We start from the raw sequence: 22,221 nt of genomic DNA on the forward strand, positions 1-22,221 counted from the left end.
CCGCAGTTCCGTGAATACAATGATTTCCCATTGATTGTTTCAATGAAAACTGCTAACAATGTGTTAAGATTCTGCTTCAGATTGCACTTTCTAAACCGGCCTACCATTTTAGGGATTTCTGTCTTCTCCTCAGTTAGAGCATTGGTTTTATGACTCGTGGTGTTGAGGTGCTTTAACACTTGTTTCAACTTTATTCCCCACAAACATCAGCTTCATTTTTAAGCATATATGGAGACTTTAGTGTGATGTATGTTGACTTTTAAAATGTGCAACATGACGTGCATGAATGCTCTCTTGATTACGTTCATTGATACCTCCCTTCAAGGTAAAAGTATTCATTGCAAACACCATTTTTGTCATAATTTGTATATTAGGACTGGGTGGCCGAGTGGTAACGCACTTGCGCTCGGAAGCGAGAGGTTGCGAGTTCGACACTGGGTCAGGGCGTTAGCAATTTTTTTCCCCCTTTCCTAACCTAGGTGGTGTGTTCAAGGGCTAGTCTTTCGGATGAGACGAAAAACCGAGGTCCCTTCGTGTACACTACATTGGGGTGTGCACGTTAAAGATCCCACGATTGACAAAAGGGTCTTTCCTGGCAAAATTGTATAGGCATAGATAAAAATGTCCACCAAAATACCCGTGTGACTTGGAATAATAGGCCGTGAAAAGTAGGATATGCGCCGAAATGGCTGCGATCTGCTGGCCGATGTGAATGCGTGACGTATTGTGTAAACAAAATTCCATCTCACACGGCATACATAAATCGCATAAAATAAAAAATAAAAAAAATAAAAAATAAAAAAATCCCTGCGCTTAGAACTGTACCCATGGAATACGCGCGATATAAGCCTCATATTGATTGATTAAATAATTTGCAAATGAAATGCCTTAACTTCTTTCTCTGTACACCATAGTGTGGATCACTACTGATCTTTTACATGGGATAACACAAGCCCTCCACTTGTACACATACCAACATTCTTCTGCCTGACTGCTTTCTGTGCAGAATGGGACAATTTTGCTGAGTTATTTTGCGACTACAACCGAACCTGTCTATATCAATCAATATCAATCAATATCAATCAATATGAGGCTTATATCGCGCGTATTCCGTGGGTACAGTTCTAAGCACAGGGATTTTTTTTAAATTTAATTTTTGTTTTAAATTTTGTTTATGTAATTCGGAAACCACAACAAAATCATCTTGAAGGAGGCGTGTATCAATTTCCAGTCACCGTATTCTACGGACGTCCTGCCAATGACCTATATCCAACAAAATGTGCTACATTGCTATATGCAACACGCATGTTTCAATGACTGTATTCAACTGGCGTACTTCCGGCACGGTTGGCCTAGTGGTAAGGCGTCCGCCCCGTGCTCGGGAGGTCGTGGGTTCGAACCCCGGCCGGGTCATACCTAAGACTTTAAAATTGGCAATCTAGTGGCTGCTCCGCCTGGCGTCTGGCATAATGGGGTTAGTGCTAGGACTGGTTGGTCCGGTGTCAGAATAATGTGACTGGGTGAGACATGAAGCCTGTGTGGCGCACGTTATATGTCAAAGCAGCACCGCCCTGATATGGCCCTTCGTGGTCGGCTGGGCGTTAAGCAAACAAACAAACAAACAAACAAACAAACTGGCGTACTGCGATATAATTATAACAAAACAGGCGTGTTCCGATAACTATATTCAATAGACAAGCGTACTCATTAATTACATTTCGAATGCATATTTCAATTACTCTGTCAACAGACGTACTGCACTAAACCTAATCAAAAGGCATACTTTACTAAATGTGTTTACATTCTATACACAATCAAGGGGCATACTGCGATAACAGTATCTTATGGGCATGTACACACCAAAAAGAGGCATACTGCGATAACAGTATATTATTGACGTGATGTGATTATGTTTGTACGTGTATGACCGTTTTTACCCCGCCATTCAGGCAGCATACGCCGATATCGAGGGAGGCATGCTGGGTATTTTCGTGTTTCTATAACCCACCGAACTCTGACATGGATTACAGGATCTGTTCCGTGCGCACTTGGTCTTGTGATTGCGTGTACACACGAAGGGGGTTAAGTCACTAGCAGGTCTGCAGATGAGTTGACCTGGGAGATCGGAAAATTCTCCATTCGTAACCCACTTAGCGGCAGCGACCGGGATTCGAACTCACGACCTACCAATTAGGAGGCCGACGTCTTACCACCACACCACTGCGCCCGTTATCCTGAGCGATACCAATTTTACCAGGCATTTTCTGCTCTATATCAATTAGTTAGTTAGTTAGTTAGCTGTTGCTTTTTGGGTCCAGCGGACCATTTAGGCCAAATCAGGACCCTCTTTGCCGGGGCGGGGATATAGCTCAGTTGGTAGCGCGCTGGATTTGTATTCAGTTGGCCGCTGTCAGCGTGAGTTCGATCCCAGGTTCGGCGGAAATTTATTTCAGAGTCAAATTTGTGTGCAGACTCTCTTCGGTGTCCGAACTCCCCCCCGTGTACACTACATTGGGTGTGCACGTTAAAGATCCCACGATTGACAAAAGGGTCTTTCCTGGCAAAAATTGCTTAGGCACAGTTAATAATTGTCTACCTATACCCGTGTGACTTGGAATAATAGGCCGTGAAAGGTAAATATGCGCCGAAATGGCTGCAATTACTGGCCGTATAAAATTTCATCTCACACGGCATCACTGCAGAGCGCCTAGAACTGTACCCACGGAATATGCGCGATATAAGCCTCATTGATTGATTGATTGATTGATATATCAATTGCTATACAGTTCCTAGATTACCAATGACCATAGCAACCTTTGCGATAAATATATCTATCCATCTGTCTGTCTGTCGGTCTGTATGTCTGTCTGCCAATCAATCTAACTATTACTTATTGCTTTCCTGTGTCCACAGCTGGCATTCAACATGGCACTTTCTAAAGAAGACGCTGCGGCGATTGCTCTGTGTAAACAGCGCGTTCCAGAGTGGTACCCGAACCTTTATGGACAAGCCTACTTTGTGCCTCCAGTGTACATGAACAAAACTCAACATGACAAAGTCATGATGGCAAGACATGAAGTGTACGTTCAAGTGCCGCAAAGCCAGGAAAGTGACATTCGTGATGACACTGCTAACAACACAGTGTTGAAATGCATACAGCAGCTGTCTCAGAATCAAGTCATGGTCGTAGTTTCACAGCTCGAGTTCCGGAACATTCTCAAGTCTCTGACTAAAAAAGCGAAAAATAAAGACGGAGACTTTGACACGTTGATCATCCACCGGCGTTACGGTGTGCTGGCCTGTGAGATTAAATCTGTTGGCATTAACTTTGATACAATTCAAAAGTCGGAAAAGGACAAGAAAACCATTATAGAACAAAAGGTAAATCAAGCAGTTACACAGCTAGAAAAATCACGTGGCGAGCTACAGCGAAAGGTTTCTCATCATCCAAACCCGCCCAAGATCAGGACAACACTGATGGTGCCACACATCCCCAGGGATCAACTGCGTCAAGTTCTTCTCCTCAACCTGAACCTGCAAAAGGTTGGTACATAAAATTGTGCACGCGGGCGCGCGTGTGTTTATGTGCGTGTGTACAAGTGTGTGTGTGTGTGTGTGTGTGTGTGTGTGTGTGTGTGTGTGTGTGTGTGTGTGTGTGTGTGTGTGTGTGTGTGTGTGTGTGTGTGTGTGTGTGTGTGATGGGTCTATAGTTATGTTCTGACTTTCGCCATCGGATCCAATTCCACTTCAGGGTTAATGGCTTTGAATACTGTCTGGCTATTCACGAGTTGATGATCATGTATTCGGTTTATCCTATAGCCCGAAACGCTAATTGCTTCCGTTATGCGTTATTTATTTCTAAGCATGGAATTTTACTTTAAATTAATTTAATCTGTATATCCACAGCAACTTACCGACGACGAGTTTCACCCACAACATGGACTATACAAATGATACAACATAAAACAAATATGGAGCAAAAACACTCCAATCGAAAGTAGAGATACAAGAGGCAAAAATATCAGCTGACACATGGCTACAGAATGGAGAATTAGAGGGCAGTCACACACGCGATTCAATCGTGAGATTTACCCTGTCACACGAGCGACCGAGTCGTGGAAAATAGCTACGACAAGTCTGCGACTCAGTCTCATGCGATTCCCTCGTAGCTTTGAGCTTTAGAACTTGTTCTATTCCTGCGACCCAGTCGTCAGTCAATCGCAGGGGCAGAGCCAATCAGAACGCGTCGTTGCGGCCTTCACGCCGTGACGTAAAATAATGGCGGACAGTGGCGGACAGCGTCTCTTCGTCGATTTAAAACTTTTGGGAAGAACAGTTTCCTACTCAGTTATAAAGGAGACGTTTTAGGCGTGTACAACAGTCGGGAAACATTAATTGCAACTGTCTGGAAACTTTATTTCTCGCAAAGGCGAAATGCTGAAAAGTATTTTTCAGGAAGGAAGAGCGATGTTCGAACATTAGCGTCTGCTCTCGCAAAGCGCGTTCGCCGTGTTCACTGTGACGCGTCACTTCCGCCTCGCTCGCGTGGAGTTATTGTTCGTTAATTGTTAGTCAATCGTTCATCGTGTGACGGGTCAATGGCCTACGATGTGATGTGCGATCGGCTCAAGATTGATTCGCGCGATTGAATCTCAACGATTGAATCGCGTGTGTGACTGAAGCTTTAAGCGCACTCTTGCAAACAGATATAGCACATTTCGCTGTATGCAGTGAATTGATCAAATAGGACAAGTGCTAAGTGACAATTGTTTTAGAAATGGATTTTTTCGTCATCAGAGACTACGTCGCTGTTTGAATATCGATGAAAAGGTGGATCCTGTCCCCTTGTGTTTAACCTCCGATGACGTCGTGGACCCAACCCGGTGGTGGCAACAGTGTGTGGAACGAGATGGTCCAGATCCTTCAATGACAGATGATGTTTATTTGGACCTTGTGGCTAGGTATGTGTGTGCGTGTGTGTGCGTGTGTGTGAGCGTGCGTGTGTGTGTGTGTGCGTGTTTGTGTGTATATGTGTGTGTGTGTGTGTGTGTGTGTGTGTGTGTGTGTATGTGTGTGTATGTGTGTGTGTGTTTTAAAAGGAGAATTAAGAGAAGAAAAAAACTACACTGAAGTTTATTATGCTTGGAAAAGAACGTTGAAAGTGGTCCTCAAACATCTTTTTCGATTGACGGCATTTGGTTGTTCGAAACTCGATATGGTGTGTCTTGGCTAGGGGTAGTTTGTCAGTGGGAAGTTAAAACCTTGTTGCCATCTTACGATTGTATCTTAGAATATATGTTTTCTCAAAGATATATCTCAAGCAAACCCAAACCGTTTATTTTTAAATCAGATTGTCTTGAGGAAAAGAGTAGTTTTATAAGTATTGTTTGAGAAAAAGTAAAAAGATTGAAGCCATTTGATATGACTCACGATATAGACAGGTTATGTATTATTATTATTAATACTAGTAGTAGTTTTAATATTATGATTAGTCTTAGAAATATCATCATTATTTTTTATTATTATGTATGTTATTGAGACATCACAGTGGGCTAAGAGATTTATAGAGCAAATCGAAAAAAATGCTGCGGGCTTCTGTCAATAATTAATCGAGAGAAGGGGCACAGCCTCACTGTGACACAGGCGCATGAGTATGTTCTCTGAAAAAGTTAGCGCACTCTAACAGTTTTAAGCGCATTGCCATAAGCCAATCATCTGTTTCACATCAGTCATTCGACACCAGTACTTACTGAACATTATTAATATTACTAATATTTGCAAATAGACAACCTCTTATTACACATCTCAAGACTGGCTGAGTACACCTAAAATAAAATGGCGACAACCATTGAAAACTTTGACATTTTTATTGTCTAAATTATCGTCAAAATACTGTAGTAGTATTATTGTTAATTGTTCACGATTTTTGATTACACGTTTTTATAATAAGCTGTCAAGTTAGTAACAACAACTAAACCGATACGTTTCCCAAGCAAACACCTTGTAGACTGTTTTGAAACAGTAATTAGAAGCAAGCACCTTTAGGAGCGTACCATACTTTTTGATGCCCTCCCTTTGTCAACGATTTCAGGTTTGTGGGACCGGAAACCACAATCACGGTTCCTTGCTCATCAGTGCCAGCCCTGGCCCACTGCTCTGATCTCCGCACGCCGGGGGAAGGGGTGGCAGAGACAGCCAACAGATTCGCCCCAGCTCTCATTCTACTGCATCCTAATCAGCTGCAAGTATGTCAGCAAGAGTTTCAGGAGCCCCTGGTCTACCTTTGTGGTCCACCTGGCACGGGGAAAACTCTGATTCTAATCCTTAGAGCAATTACCTGGATTAAGGAAAAACACAAACCAGTGCATGTCGTGAGCACTAGGGAAGGCAACATAGCGGTGTCACACATGATTAATCAACAGTTGAAGGAGATGGCGAAACAAACTGGGATTCAGGGACCCGAAGGAACAGCAGGACAAGCTGAAAATCCCTGGGTTCGCCTGCATATATTTGACTTGCCTATTTACACGAAGGCTTCCGTGGAAGAACTTGCTAAATCAGAACCCGAAGGAGAACTCTTCATTATTGTGGACGAAGCCTGTGATGTTTTCTCGAGGTCAGTCATATCAGTCTTTTATATCACTGCATGTATGAGGTAATGCTTACTTCCCCTGTAACCCGTAGATCATCATGGAGCTGAAGGGGGAATGATGATATGATTTTTGAAACATGTGTTATCATTGATTATTACCATTTCAGTGCACCATATGGCTATTTGGACTGATTCTAGGTGACCCGCTAATCAAAAATCAACTCAACTGAAATGCATGTTCAATATGGTTTATCTGGTGAGATTATTCTGTGAGAGCATTTAATTTGTTAACATCCATCACGTCAGGTCTCAAAAATGCTTTGACTGACAGGCATATTCAGATTGTAGCAATCCAGGCCCCAATGCCGCTGTTCTTTCTGATTCACGGGATCGCTTTAACATTTCTTTTGGTCGTAATTAGACGGTAATAAAACCGTTATTTCTAATATGCTAATTGTTAGCAAATGATAATTTCATGTCACAAAAGTGAAAGCAGCATGAGCCAGCTATCCATTTTCTCGACATGTCTGCTATCATTTGCTAACAGTCAGCATATTAGATATTACTCAAACCAACAGTCAGCATATCATAAATAATTGTTTTATTACGGGTTAGTTTCGACCAAAACGGATTGCGAACCAAGCAACCCTGAAATTTAAGTACGGGGATGCAACAGGGACTGTATTGCTCCAATTTGATCATGCTTGCCTGTCATGTTTCATTGATGCTCCATTGTGAATTATATCCTAAATCGTTACCTTTGTGCGTTTCTTTTCTTTCAATATTTCAGCAATACCAATGAGAAGAACTTCACTGAGTTCTGCACCCAACTACAGGCGCGTGTAGGGAAAGGCTTGCATCTGTGGGCGGCTGGCATGTACCACAAGTTGAAACCGCCTAACTTCAAGGAGGTCGTTCTGAAAACTGCCCTGAGAACACCGCCGTCAATCACTTGTCGTGTGATGGAACACCGTGCCATAGGTAGCATGAACCAACCTTTTTTAAAAATGTATTTCAAGTGCACATTTTTTAAACAAGTGTAGAAATGAGCAATATTCTTTAAGAAGACAAATATTTATTTTGGAGATATCCGAGCTGTAATAGATTCTTGGTGAATCTTTGAAATAAGCAGAAATTGGGGACTATGGCAATTTAAGTAGTAATGTTCAAAATAGTTTTTTGAAAAATATGAGACCAATCTTTTTTTTCTCAGAAAAAGGCTTTGTTTAATGAAAAGGCATTGCATGGTTACAAAAATTCGCGGATGATGAAATAAATAAAACAACTTGGTATGCACATCTATGAATTGAAGCTCTTTCCATAGCAAAACGGTTATGTTTTTGTGTTCGCCCTCGCTACCATAGGTCCAGATAAGGATGTGCACGGCTATGAAGAGTCCAGCGTCCCGTTGCCTGCGTGTGGTCCGGAACCCGAGGAGGTGTTCCACCAAGGCCGCGAACATGAGGGCGTAAAGGAACCTTATGACTGCGAAGCGTGCGGACAAAAAGTGGCTGACATTCTAAACACTCTTGACGTTGGCAAACCAGGTAAGTTGGAACTGAACTTTATTTAACAAGAATGAGGATCTATGGCTAGGTCTTATCTTACAATTAGTTGGTGAGAGAAAGAGGAAACAGAGAGAGAGAGAGAGAGAGAGAGAGAGAGAGAGAGAGAGAGAGAGAGAGAGAGAGAGAGAGAGAGAGAGAGAGAGAGAGAGAGAGAGAGAGAGAGAGAGTATCAGCCTGCTTGCCCAACAGTTTACTGCATGTCCGTCCATACGTCTGTTTGGCCGTCTGTTAATTACGTCTGCCTGTCTGAGTCAACATTCGGTATGGTGCAATGGTCAACTTTCAACAGGACTGAGGGAAAAAATAAAACATTTCACACATTAAAGACTGTAGTTCTTCGAGACATGATAACAATCAAAAACAGGAACCAAACACAGGCTTTAGCCTGCATGTTAATTAAGTTAAATAGCATCCGAGCTTGGTCGTGACATTTGCATGACGAATAATTCAACCAGTCTAAACACTAATTCTAAAGGGAGGCCTAAAGAGAGAGAGCCCAAAAACTTAGGGTACTCACATGTAACAGATTTATTTATTTGTGCTGTTTTTCCTCACAGGTCGGGCATTGGGAAAGAACCCACAACCCCCACGATACAGAGATGTTTTTCTTCTTACCTGGGATCCTTACTTTCACGACAAAACCACAGGTAAGAAAGCCCGGGAAGCCAGCGGTCTCATACGAGGTCTGAGACAAGCTAAGTTTCCAGTCACTGTGCTGGAAACAGGAGATGCTGATGCTGCTGGCGCCGTGGCTACCATGTCAGGGCCGGACGAAATTGTAGCGGCAGGCTCACGTTTTGTCCAAGGCTTGGAAAGGAAGATCGTGGTTTGTGTGGAGACTGCACAGCCCGTGTACTTCGATCTAGACTGGGCTCGTCTGTGCTCGATGTCACGGTCCACATCCAAGCTGATCCATGTCAAACCCCCAGGCTCTCGTAGTTATCAGCAGCAACCAGCAGTAGTGGACCCCAAAACCAGTGGAGAGGTTCAGTAGGATTATCACACCTCATATCCAACACTAGACCCCATTATGTGTGGTAAAGATAAGTAGTATTACAACACCTCATATCCAACACTATACCCCATTACGTATGGTAAAGATGAGTAGAATTACCACACCTGATATCCAAGACTGGACCTCATGCAACATTGCCAACACTGGAAGATTATGGAAGGTAAATGGTGCTCTTATGGGAGGGAGTTTGACAGGGGACATGTGACATTCAGAAACTGCTCAATCCTTTGTAGTCGAAATTTGATATGCCGAGGGATCCTTTTCGGTGGGATCTTGACAAGGGATCGACTGTTGAACCCTTTATAGCCAAATATTTGAGATGACGACGATTGAAAGGATTTTGACAGGGTTCCTTAGATGTGCTATAGATAAAACGGCTGAATTCTGAAGAGATCAACGTTCCATAGGAACCGTCTTCTTCTGAGATAAGAGGGGACTTACTAGTTGGATGGATTTTGACAGAGGACGTGTGCCATTTGTAAAACTGCTGAATCCTTTGTAGCCAAACCCTAAAAATAATGTTGTGGGTTTCAATGATCTAGCAAAAGGTCATTTGGTGGCCGACATTAAGTTTAAAACCATAACGAAAACGGAAACTTGTGCAAAGAATCACCATGAAGAGTTTTCATTTATTTTCAGGATATTACACACAAAGAATGAAAAGTTAAAGTTGTATATGTCGTGCCGAATTCACGGAATTGCCGAATTCGCGGAATCGGCAACATTTTTGCCCATTTCGCGTAATCGGCAAAACGCTGCCCATTACGTGAAATCGGCAGCGTTTTGCCGAAAATGCGGAAAGGCTTCTAAAATTTGCCCATTTTGCAAAAGCGACAGCCAATCTGTTACTTTTTGTGTCACCAGAACATTGCATTAACATTGCTTTACCTCCCTACTATGTTTTGTATGGTCTATGTTGGTCTGTGTCGAGCATAACTCCGGAAATGCACGAAAACTACACTTTCTGCAATAACTTGCCATAACTTATCGATTATTGCAATATCTATCCATTCGAGTATCTAGTTGTCTAAGTGTGATCATATCCCAGGCATTTGAGAACTTTGAACTCAAAACGTCTGCCGATTTCGCAAAATGGAAGCCTTTACGCGATTTCGGCAAAACGCTGCCGATTTCACGTATTGGGCAGCGTTTTGCCGATTACGCGAAATGGGCAAAAATGTTGCCCATTACGCGGAATCGGCAATTACGTGAATTCGGCATGACATATACATTAAATTGAAACAACATGACACGAGTGCTTGTGGATCTAGAACTTGCTGGAATTTTACAGCTAGATATACACCGCCAGAAGTTTTAACCATGCAAATCTGCCACCTTCGTGGTGCTGGAATCGCCTCTGACGGCTTGGTTCAAAACATTTTTGCAAACAAGTAGTTGAAAAGGTTGACGAAAGTCGACATCGGCTGTTGCCATTTGGTTATCGCCCACTGGTTGCCGCCAGCTAGGCTGCTGTTTGTGTGAAAACAGTATTCAAGAGATTGAGGATAACCAAGGTAACTAGGATGTCATGGATAAACAAGAACCACATAGAATGTCAGATGAAAGTTGTGTGGGTTTCTTTTGGGCTATAATGGACAGGTGGTCGTTATCAAAAGGTAGTCGCCAGGGCAGGTTGAACTGTATTTTACTGTATAAATATTGCTACAACACACCCAACAGACCTCATGTATGTATGGCACACATTCTTTGTCAAAGCCCTTCCCACAACAATGCGGTGCATATGTGCACATATTGCTGATCTGAACATTTCACATGTAAATAAATAGAAAACAAAAACGAAAATATATCGCACAAATAACCACCTTTTTTCTGGTAAAAATATCCATTAATAATATGGACAACTTTTGGAGAAGAAAGATAACCATGAGTTAAAAAACAAATTGTATGTTAATGGTTTGATTGTTACGATGTATGATCCAAAAAATAGACCAAACATATGTCCTTTCGTTCGAAATAAAAAGGAGAAATGAAAGTTACAATACAAAAACAAAAAATCTTTTTGTTCTAAATAATAAAAGTATTCAAGGTTTGATTAAATGCACCTGTATTCAATGCTATAGCTATGGGTATTTACTTGTGTGCTGCAGCATTCTACCGTGTGTAAATGACTGTTTATCATCTGTTAATTACGCACATTACTTAATTTCGCATTGTTTTCTTCAGCAAGACATATTTTGCTTACGTCATTTTGAGTTCATGTTTCTATTGCGTTATACCTTTACATGTTTGTATTCTACGCTCTGTCATCTGATAGATGATGACTTGCACAGTCGTCTTACTGTGCGTTTATTGTTGTGTGTGTGTGTCTTTATTATGTAGTGTACGACCGTAGTACCCTATTTGTACCGAGTGCTAAATGTAAAAAGAGGATTCTATTACCTTTGTAAAATACATTTTTTACAATCATGATAAAAAATAAATCTCTGGGAAGAGATAAACGCTGTACTTTGCCCTTTGAATTTCGTCAAGATGATTGCCTCCCCTTGACCGGACGATTTTCTTAGTATTGGTGTAATTGCTTTACTTTGTATGTCATGATTTTTATTGAAATGTTTGACAACATTCTTTCGGCAGTCAAGGGTTCCATTGGTCACAGTACGTAGGCGTGTAAAAGTAGAAAAAAAAGGAAGGAAAAAAAGAACTGTAATATGAAACAAGTGAACTGTATTTGTAAGGTCCTTTGGGGATGTATCTCATTTCTCCTGACATGGCCATACTGCAAAGATTGTGTGTTTCTTATTGGGTTTTTTTCACAGTGTGAAATGACAACAAGTTTTAAGTCATAGTAAAGGTAAATGTTAATGATCTTCAAACTGAATGTTGACAATCAACAGGAAGGCGATTCATTATCACAGAACAAAGAGACTGTTTTGTGTGTGTGAGTTTAAATAGTTATGTTTGGGTATTGTTGATATTTCGCTTTGATTTTTGTTGTACTCGCTCATGTGTTGTAATCTGTTTTTAATATTGGTGTTGTAAATAGGCATATATTTTGTAATAATTGTGGATTTATAATTATAGAAACAATATGCACTACCTGTTTATGCAATTGATGATATTTGTCAAACTGATAATGAAGACTTGCTGGGCGTTGGAATAATGTACCAATGTATTTTGATTTTGATTTTGTTGCTAATTTTTTGTGTTTAAATTTTAATTTTAACTTTTAAGAAAAAAAAGGAGAAATTCGAATTGATGGGGCTACTTATTTGGATTCCCTTAATTGATAGCTCGCAGGACAGAAATTTAAAAAAATGTCAATGCTGATTTTGCGACCAGCTTGGTGATGCTAACATGGTGTTTATAAAGGGGGACATGTGCCAGCCAAAAACGACCACTGGATCCTTTGTAGCCAAACCTCTGGGATGCCAAGGTGTGTTTTTATGGCCAAAGAAAAGCTCATTGGACTGTCCACTTCGAGTTTAAACCCCTAGCAAAATTCACAATTCCTGAAATCTCAATAAACTATTCTCATGGAAATTATCTTGGCTTATTGCAAGTGTCAGTGGTTTCTAACATTTCAATTTTCTGGATACTACACACAGACTGAGCTAATTTCTATGCAAAGATCACATTTTATTCACCAATTTAAAACAACCAGACACTTGTTATTGACCAATCGATGTGCGCAAATGAGTCGACATCGGCTGTTGCCATTCTGTTATCGCCCACTGGTTGTCGCCAGCTAGGCTGCTGTTTGTGTGAAAACAGTATTCAAGAGATTGAGGATAACTGAGGCAACTTGGATGTCATGGATAAACAACGATCAAATATATTTGTTGTAAAGTTTGCATGTAAATAGCTAACATAAAACCAGAAACGGCTTGAAGATTTGAATAATACCATACAAAACAAACAAGTCGCGTAAGGCGAAAATACAACATTTAGACAAGGTGTCGAACTCAGAGAATGAAACTTAACGCAATGCAATTTTTCAGCAAGACCGTATACTCGTAGCATCGTCAGTCCACCGCTCGTGGCAAAGGCAGTGAAATTGACAAGAAGAGCGGGGTAGTAGTTGCGCTGAGAAGGAGAGCACGCTTTTCTGTACCTCTCTTCGTTTTAACTTTCTGAGCGTGTTTTTAATCCAAACATATCATATCTATATGTTTTTGGAATCACGAACCGACAAGGAATAAGATGAAAGTGTTTTTAAATTGATTTCAAAAATTTAATTTTGATCATAATGTTTATATATTTTAATTTTCAGAGCTTGTTTTTAATCCAAATATAACATATTTATATGTTTTTGGAATTAGGAAATGATGAAGAATAAGATGAACGTAAATTTGGATCGTTTTATAAAAAATGTTTTTTTTACAATTTTCAGATTTTTAATGACCAAAGTCATTAATTAATTTTTAAACCACCAAGCTAAAATGCAATACCGAAGTTAGGCCTTCGTCGAAGATTGCTTGGCCAAAATTTCAATCAATTTGATTAAAAAATGAGGGTGTGACAGTGCCGCCTCAACTTTTACAAAAAGCCGGATATGACGTCATCAAAGACATTTATCGAAAAAAATGAAAAAAACGTCCGGGGATATCATTCCCAGGAACTCTCATGTAACATTTCATAAAGATCGGTCCAGTAGTTTAGTCTGAATCGCTCTATACACACACACGCACAGACAGACACACACACACACACACACATACACCACGACCCTCGTCTCGATTCCCCCCTCTATGTTAAAACATTTAGTCATAACTTGACTAAATGTAAAAACGTGTACCATTTTGACGTGCTTCGGCTCTGATGTAAAATATCTGTGTTGTACGAATAGATTGTATGTTAATAAGTAACGTAAAACCAGAAAAGGCTTAAATATTGGAACAATATCAGACTTAAAAAAATAATGCCAATCACGTTTTTATGCTTTGTATCTACTGTGTAGTATCTTTGTTGTAAAAAATGTGCTTGTAAATAGCTAACATAAATCCAGAAATGGTTTGAAGATTGAAATAATACCAGATATAGCAGAAACTTTCATTTTTTTATTTTGCGTGCTTTTGCGTTTTGTGAAGTGTCTGTTGTACAAGTATGTATGTTAATAGCTTATATGAATTAGAAACGGCTGAAAGATTGGAATAAATCATAATACCAGGCATAGCAGATACTTTTTCTCACTTTGGCGCGCTATGTCTTTTTGTGTGAAGTGTCTCTGTTGTACAAGTATGTATGTTAATATAGCTTATATCAATAAGAAACGGCTTGAAAATTGGAATATATTATCAGACATAGCAGATACTTTATTTCACTTTGACGTGCTTTTCCTTTATGTGTGAAGTGTCTGTGTTGTACACGTATTTATATTAATAGCTAACATTAATTAGACACGGCGTGAAGATTGGAATATAAGACCAGACATAGCAGATACTTTTTATAACTTTGTCTTGCTTTGTGACTTATGTGTAGTATCTGCATCGTAAATGTACCTATGTAAAACAAAAACGACCACATAACCAGAAACGACTTGAAGATATCAATAATTCAAGACATGACAGATATTGTTCATACTGTTGTCGTAATTTTCTGTTATATATAGTTTGTTTGTTGTAAATGTATGTATGGAAAATAACATCGGTTTGAAGATTAGAATGATACCAGACATAGCAGATAATCTCCATCACTTAATTTTCCTTTGCGTCTTATGTCCAGCGTCTATATTGGAGGACCATTTATGTAAAACTGTAGCTACATCATAATCAAGAACTTCTTGAACATTAGAATAATACTAGGCAAAGCAGATAATGCCAATTGGTTTGTCGTGCATTGTATATTTTGTGTAGTATCTTTGTTGTAAAAGTTTGCATGTAAATAGGTAACTTAAAACCAGAAACGGCTTGAAGATTTGAATAATACCATACAAAGCAAAAACTGTTTATCTCTTTGACATGCTTCCGCTCTTGTGTGAAATGTCTGTGTAGTACGGGAAGTGTGTATGTTAATAGCTAACGTAAAATGGGAAAATAATGTTAATCACTTTTTCATGCCTTGTATCTTCTGTGTAGTATCTTTGTTGTAAAAATGTGCATGTAAATAGCAAACATAAAGCCAGAAACGGCTTGGATATTGGAATATAATACCAGAAAGAGCAGATACTTTTATTTTAATTTGGCGTGTTTTTTTGTTAATAGCTCAAATTTGTAAGAAAAGGCTTAAAGATTGGAATACAATACCAGACATAGCAGATACCTTATTTCACTTTGACATATGTTTTTTTCATTTTTTTGTCGTACAACGTATGTTATATATAGTTCCTTTGTTGTTAATAAATGAATGGAAAACAAAATTGGTTTGAAGAATAGAATGATACCAGACATGGAAAATAATACCCATCACTTTATCGTCCTTTGCATCTTATGTCCAGTGTCTGTATTGTAGAACCATTTGCGTAAAACTTTAGCTAGATCATAACCAAAAACTTGAACTTTGGAATAATACCAGACATAGCAGATAATTCCAATTATACTTTCTCGTGTTTTGTATCTTTTTTGTAGTATCCTTGTTCTAAAATATAATGTATGCAAATAGACTCATAGGTAACGTAAAACCAGAAACCAGAGTCGGCTTAAATATTTGAATAATACCAGACATAGCATATTCTTTTCTTCACTTTGACGTGCTTCGGCTCTTTTGTGTAGTGATTATAATATAAAAGTATAAACGTAAAAAGCTACCACCCAGAAATGGCTTGACATTTTTAATACTGCCAGATATAGCAGATAACGCTCATCACTTTGTCCGGCTTTGGTTTTTATGTGTATATGTATATATATATATATAAAGTCTGTGTCGAAAAACAATTTGTATATAAAAAGCTACCACAAAACAACAAACGGTTTGAAGACTCGAATATAACTATTCACCCATGTGGGTTATTCTCCAGAGCTGGGTACCATTTTGTGACATTCATTTTCAGTCCTTTAAATGATTATAACGTATATTAAATGGCAACTAGAATGTATTCTCTTTACTTTTTTCAGTAATACTCCAGTTAGATAATGTTACGGACATGCACGAAAAAACATAGTAGATATTTTTGTATTCTTTTTTTTATTAATTGTTAGTGTTCAAATCCATGTCACAACTTTTGGTTTCCGTGTTAAGAAGTTAACGTACTTTGAAACCCTTGTAATTTACTGAACGGAACGTAGACACACACAATGTATAAGTATTTCTAAATATATTTCTGCAGGCCAAGAATAAATATGGAACCAGTAATTGTTATTGAAATCAGTATGTATGGTTAAAATGTCTCACTTAAGTAAAGAAATGTCAAATTCGTAAAATGGTTTTCCCTGATACACAGCTCTGAAGAATAACGCATACGTATATACATATATGTTATCACTTTTTTTTTACCTGCTTCTCTTATGTGTCGTGTCTGTGTTGAAAAAGCGTACACGTATAAAAAGCTAAAAAAAAATCAGAAACGGATGGAAGATTGGAATAGTTTCAGTCTTAGCAGTTGTTAATGTACTATTAATATAATGATAATGATATTTTGATTGCCCAACTCTCACGAAAGTTCCAGGCGCATCACACTTCTCAAAGAAATATTTAACAGAAAATACATAAACCAATAAAAGAGATTGCGGTTCCATCATAAAATCATACATCTCTAGACGCAGCTGGGATTTTGTTGTTGTTATAATGTTGAAGTAACATTTTTAGTTTAAAATAGACAGAAGGCAATCTGCATCCATGATCTGAGCAGAACTTGAAACTGTTTTTAGTAACTGAAACTGAATGTTTTTAATTTAGAAAACTGTCCGTGTTGTAGAAAAAGAATCTGACAGTCAAAATAAACGGTTTCTGATTTGTTGGCATTGTGAGTATATATATATATGTGTGTGTGTGTGTGTGTGTGTGTATGTGTGTGTGTGTGTGTGTGTGTGTGTGTGTAGTGGTGTGTGTGTGTGTATGTGTGGGTGTATGTGTGTGTGTGTGTGTGTGGGTGGGCGTGTGTGTGTGTGGGTGGTCGTGTGTGTGTGTGTGTGTGAGTGTGTGTGTGTGTGTGCACCCTACAATAAATGTGTTCAAGTACGAGATCTCGCCATACGTTGGCCCTCCTAATCGTGTTGCATGAGGCGAAATCGATACGGTGTGTGCATTGATTTTGCAATCATTCTACCTGCTATATCAGAAATAGCTCAGAGGAAAGAAAACAGACACACACACTCACACGCACGCACACGCGCGCGCGCGCACGCACACATGCACATGAACACACACACACACACACACACACACACACAACGATGCAACTCCCACGTAATCTCGTGGTTCGCACGAGCGTAGTTTTACGTGTATAGCCATTGCCCTCTGATCCTACCACACGCAAGGCCGATGTCTTAACCACTGGGCCATCGGCATTGCTCGATCTAGTCAGAGATGTTATGAATAGACGCAGACGTCATTTGACCTAGTTGACACAATGACTGCACTCGATTTAGTCCTCATGTCGGGAAAGAATCGAAACCGACACTTGATACTGACACCAAGAGTAGGCCAGCAAACAAGCCCATGCAAGAGCAACTAAATGATAACAACTACATAACTGAGACAAGCTTTGTGACTGGTTATTTGTATCCTGGTTTGGAAAAGAAAAAAAAACAGTATTCATGCGGCTGTATGTAATGTGTTGCTGAGCCATTCACAGCGAAATCCAATGTCAGGCCAGAAAAAAACCGTGTGTGTTATGCATAATACAATCTACAGCGCTGAGGTCGTTCTGTTTGGCTACCGTCTGCGTGCTAGTTTCTCAGGTTTGTGTTGACAACAGCAGACTGGGACGATAATCCGAAGGGACCCAGCGCCATTCGCTGCCTGTAAGTGTTTTTGTTTCGTGTTTTGTCATATATACATTTGTGATATTGTGCCTCAGAAGCGAGTCTATAACACAATTAACATTGGGAAGGTGGAATAGCAATATTGATACAAAGATCGGGATTCGAGTAAAGACATACGGGACTGAGCTACGGTAGACATTTACGCCGAGTTGTGGCTGCTTCCACATTTCATTTGGGTCGTAATTTGTCGATTCTGAAAAAAGAGGATAGGCTGTATTAAGTGTGTATATGTACGTGTGCGCGCGCGTGTGTGTGTGTGTGTGTGTGTGTGTGTGTGTGTGTGTGTGTGTGTGTGTGTGTGTGTGTGTGTGTGTGTGTATGTGTGTGAATAGAATAGAATAGAATAGAATAGAATAATGTTTATTTAGAATAATGTTTGTTTATGCGTATGTGTGTGTGTGTGTGTGTATGTGTATGTATGTGTATGTGTAGGGGGTGTATAAGCGTGTGTGTGTGTGTGTGTGTTTGTGTGTGTGTGTTTGTGTGTGTGTGTGTTTGTGTGTGTGTGTGAGTGTGTGTGTATGTGAGTATGTGTGTGTGTGTGAGTGTATGTGTGTTTGAGTGTGTAGATGTGTGCACATTTGTGTGTGTGGGGGGAAGAGGTGTATAAGTGTGTGTGTGTGTGAGTGTGTGAGTGTGTGGGTGTATGTGTGTGTGTGTGAGTGTGTGTGTGTGAGTGTGTGGGTGTGTGCATGTGTGTGTGTGAGTGTGTGTGTGGGGGGGTTGTTCTTAAAGATCGTCGTGAGTTCTTACGAGAATTACTACACGTACACGTGTGTTTTAGTAATACAACTTCCCCGGTAAGAAGCACCAGGCGCAATATCTTTGTCTTCCGGCTGACTCAACCACGCTTTCCCGAATTCCGTGAATACATGGTTTTTCCGTTGATTGTTTAAATGAGAAACTGCCATAAGTATGTTAAGATTTTGCTCTAGATTGCACGATTTTGAATGAAAGTTTCAAAATGTTCTATAGACCTGCCTAAAATGTTAGGGACTTTTGCCTTCTCCTCAGTTGGAGCCTTAATTTTATAACTCGTTGTACTAAGGTGGTCTAAAACTTGTTTCAACTTTGTCCTAAAAAGAGTAAACTTTATTTTTAAGAATAAACAGACATGTGTGTGATATATGCGTGTGATTGTGCAACACGCAACATGATTTGCATGTATGATTACCTGCTATTCCGACTTGGTCGTGTGACAGACGTTTTCTTCCACACGAGATTACGTTGATTGTCTAACGAAGCCGTCAGGCTGAGTTAGACATCAGCTAATCGAGTGTGGAAGAAAACTCTATCACACGACCAAGTCGGAATGGCATTTATGTCTCACAGCTTCAACAGAGGAGAGAACAAACACGTTTTGCGTACTCAAGCTTGATAAACCTAAACACAGGAGCAGCCATTGTGGAGAGATCTACCTTTTGACGAAAGTGACCGAACAACTATGAATGACGTCTCGGTATATGTGAATGACGTCACAGTCATCGTCACAGTCTGTATCTTTTGAAGCATCGCAATTTTCATGACGTCTTTTTGTGTCTGCATCCGCGAAATGTTTGTTCTTTCCGGGATCTTTGTCATCTATGTTCATAACTCTGTCCTTCTAGATTCAGACTAACAAGCCTCGTGAGCGAGCCACTTTCCAAGGGCAGCTAAATTCGCGTATGGAAACAGTTCTGTCGTCTCGGATGCCGTTTTCAGTATTCTCAGCGTTGACGAATTTGTAAAGAGAGGAAACAATAACAGCAGGAGAAATAAAAGTCGTGTGTGCATTTTGGGGCTTTTTGAAGGACGATTTCGAGTTTGAATCCGTTCTTGCACATGCTCCAAAGCGTGTAACATACAATCTTGCACACGTTTGCTTTAGTAGTGGCAAAGAATTAAAGCGTGTGACATATGTTGATCACGTACATTGATAGCTTCCTTCCTTGGCTGAGTTATTTTGTAACTACAGCCGAACCTGTCTATAACCGCCACTCTTGAAAGGGACCGACCAAAAGTGCTCGTTATAAGACAGCTGGTCGTTATGGACAGGGTCCCCTTTTAGGCGATAGTGTTTTGAAGAATGAAAATCTAATCGGTTAAAGTGTTTGTTTGTTTGTTTGTTTAACGCCCAGCCGACCACGAAGGGCCATATCAGGGCGGTGCTGCTTTGACATTTAACGTGCGTCACACACAAGACAGAAGTCGCAGCACAGGCTTCATGTCTCACCCAGTCACATTATCGGTTAAAGTGTCTCTCCCAGGAAAAAAGAATATGATTTACTCTAAATCGGAAACCACAACAAAATCATCTTGAATAAGGCGTGTATCAATTTCCAGTCACCGTATTCTGCAGACGTGCTGCCATACCTAAACCCAACTGACATGCTGCAATATATATTCAAATAATATATTATATCAAATATATATAATAAATATATTCAACGGGCACACTGTATTCAATTTCCTATCTCTAAAAGGTGTGCTTTAATAACCTGTATCCAACACTCATGTTTTAATTACTGTATTCAACTGGCGTACTGCGATAACTATAACAAAACAGGCGTGTTCCAGCAACTATATTCGATAGACGTATTGCAATAACCATATTCAACATAATAAATACATTTCGAAGGCATATTGCAATCACTCTGTCACCATACGTGCTGCAATAAACCTGATGAAAAGGCCAAATTTACTAGCTAAATGTACATTTACAATCTATACACATCCAAGAGGTATATAGGCCTACTGCGATAACTGTATATTATTGGCGTGATTTGACCTTGTAATTTTTTTTTCTTTTCCAATGTAGATGGTGTGATAGCTTTACGAGGCGTCCTGCAATCCACCAAAACATACCGTTGTCAAAAAGAAGTAACGTATCTTGCAGTCAGGCTTAAAATAAATATTATAATGCAGGCGAATATTGTCATGCTGCCTTAGCTACGTTCAATCTACATACCGCGGAAGCTATGACAGAAAGCCCACAATCCAGCAGACAAACTCAAATGACAGGTCTGGTGACCCCCCGAAAAAGTAACTCAGTCGCAGTCAGGTGTCAACATGGGAATTCCTGATTCAGGCCTGCACAAACTGTCTGTGATATTTTACAGCGAGACTCAACACGCAAGGTGTAGCTAGATCATTAGAAAGGTTTATACTCGGGTATATTGTACTTGTGACGGGTTGTGTGTGTCGTTGAAAAGAACTTCCTGAAAGAAGGGAAACTACGGTCTACTGCGCGCTTTGTCATTATAAGTTTGGTGTGTCAGTGGCACAGGCAATTCACAATTTTAAGAAAAGTCATCAGTTCTTATGTTTATTGGTGTGTTTTGTATTTTGTCATGTTTAGTGTAAATCCTAGTTTCTTGCTAACATTTGCCAGTCAAAGCCACAGCCACACAGATGTGTGCGCACACACACACAACACACACACACACACAAACACACACACACACACACACACACGCACACACACTCATCCACACACACTCACCACGCACGCATCCACACACACACACACACACACACACACACACACACACACACACACACACACACATACACATCCACAGACAGACACACACGCAGACACACACACACACACACACACACATACATACACACACACACACACACACACAGAGGCAGACACACACACACACACACAACTCACACTTACACACACACACACACTTACACACACACACACATACACACACACACACACACACACACACACACACACACACACACACACACGCATAATCAAACACATAAACACATAGATGAATAAATGATTAAGACATAAACATAATTATATATACAGAAACAAATTATCAAAAATCCATGAAGAAAATGTGCTTTGCAATACAGCTGCTTGTTCAAAACAGGGTAAATAAAACTAAAATAATGTGCCTGTGTGTATCAGCAATCCTGTCAAGTTGAGTTTGGCTTATTCACAACTGTCTATTGTCAGCATGTGTATGTCGTGCTCACGGGAACATGCTTGTTTATCTGGCTCTATGTCAACTGAAGAAATTTTGACCGAGTGCAGAAGAAAAAGAGAAACATGCAGGAACAGGGCCGGACCAAATGAGTTGTAAGGGGGGGGGGGGGGGGGTTCCTCCTTTTTTGGGGGGCCAAATCAGCGAATTTATTAAAAAAAAAACAAATAAAAAA

General features: G+C 39.9%; 2 protein-coding genes across 3 annotated transcripts in view; both read left to right on the top strand.

Annotated features, from left to right (window-relative positions):
• Nucleotides 1-2,919: 2,919 nt before the first annotated feature.
• Nucleotides 2,920-17,026, top strand: LOC138950696 (uncharacterized). The gene is made up of 6 exons (XM_070322413.1): nucleotides 2,920-3,543; nucleotides 4,798-4,961; nucleotides 6,092-6,616; nucleotides 7,383-7,573; nucleotides 7,957-8,139; nucleotides 8,718-17,026. The coding sequence occupies exons 1-6, from the start codon at nucleotides 2,926-2,928 to the stop codon at nucleotides 9,152-9,154; spliced, it is 2,118 nt and encodes a 705-aa protein (XP_070178514.1). The 5' UTR covers nucleotides 2,920-2,925; the 3' UTR covers nucleotides 9,155-17,026.
• Nucleotides 17,027-17,648: 622 nt separating this feature from the next.
• LOC138950695 (uncharacterized) overlaps nucleotides 17,649-22,221 on the top strand; it is a 20,406-nt gene continuing 15,833 nt past the window's right edge. For both annotated transcript variants that reach the window (XM_070322411.1, XM_070322412.1), the window contains exon 1: nucleotides 17,649-18,033. The gene's annotated coding sequence lies outside the window, so the exon portion shown is untranslated. The remainder of the gene's footprint in view (nucleotides 18,034-22,221) is intronic.

The sequence above is a fragment of the Littorina saxatilis genome, linkage group LG16 (assembly GCF_037325665.1).
Source record: "Littorina saxatilis isolate snail1 linkage group LG16, US_GU_Lsax_2.0, whole genome shotgun sequence".
NCBI lineage: Eukaryota > Metazoa > Mollusca > Gastropoda > Littorinimorpha > Littorinidae > Littorina > Littorina saxatilis.

Excerpts from the sequence above, each read along its gene's own strand:
- LOC138950696 (XM_070322413.1), top strand. The coding sequence starts at position 2,926 with ATGGCACTTTCTAAAGAAGACGCTGCGGCGATTGCTCTGTGTAAACAG. Across the intron at positions 7,574-7,956 it reads GATGGAACACCGTGCCATAG|GTCCAGATAAGGATGTGCAC; the intron begins GTAGCATGAACC and ends TCGCTACCATAG. Across the intron at positions 8,140-8,717 it reads TCTTGACGTTGGCAAACCAG|GTCGGGCATTGGGAAAGAAC; the intron begins GTAAGTTGGAAC and ends TTTTCCTCACAG.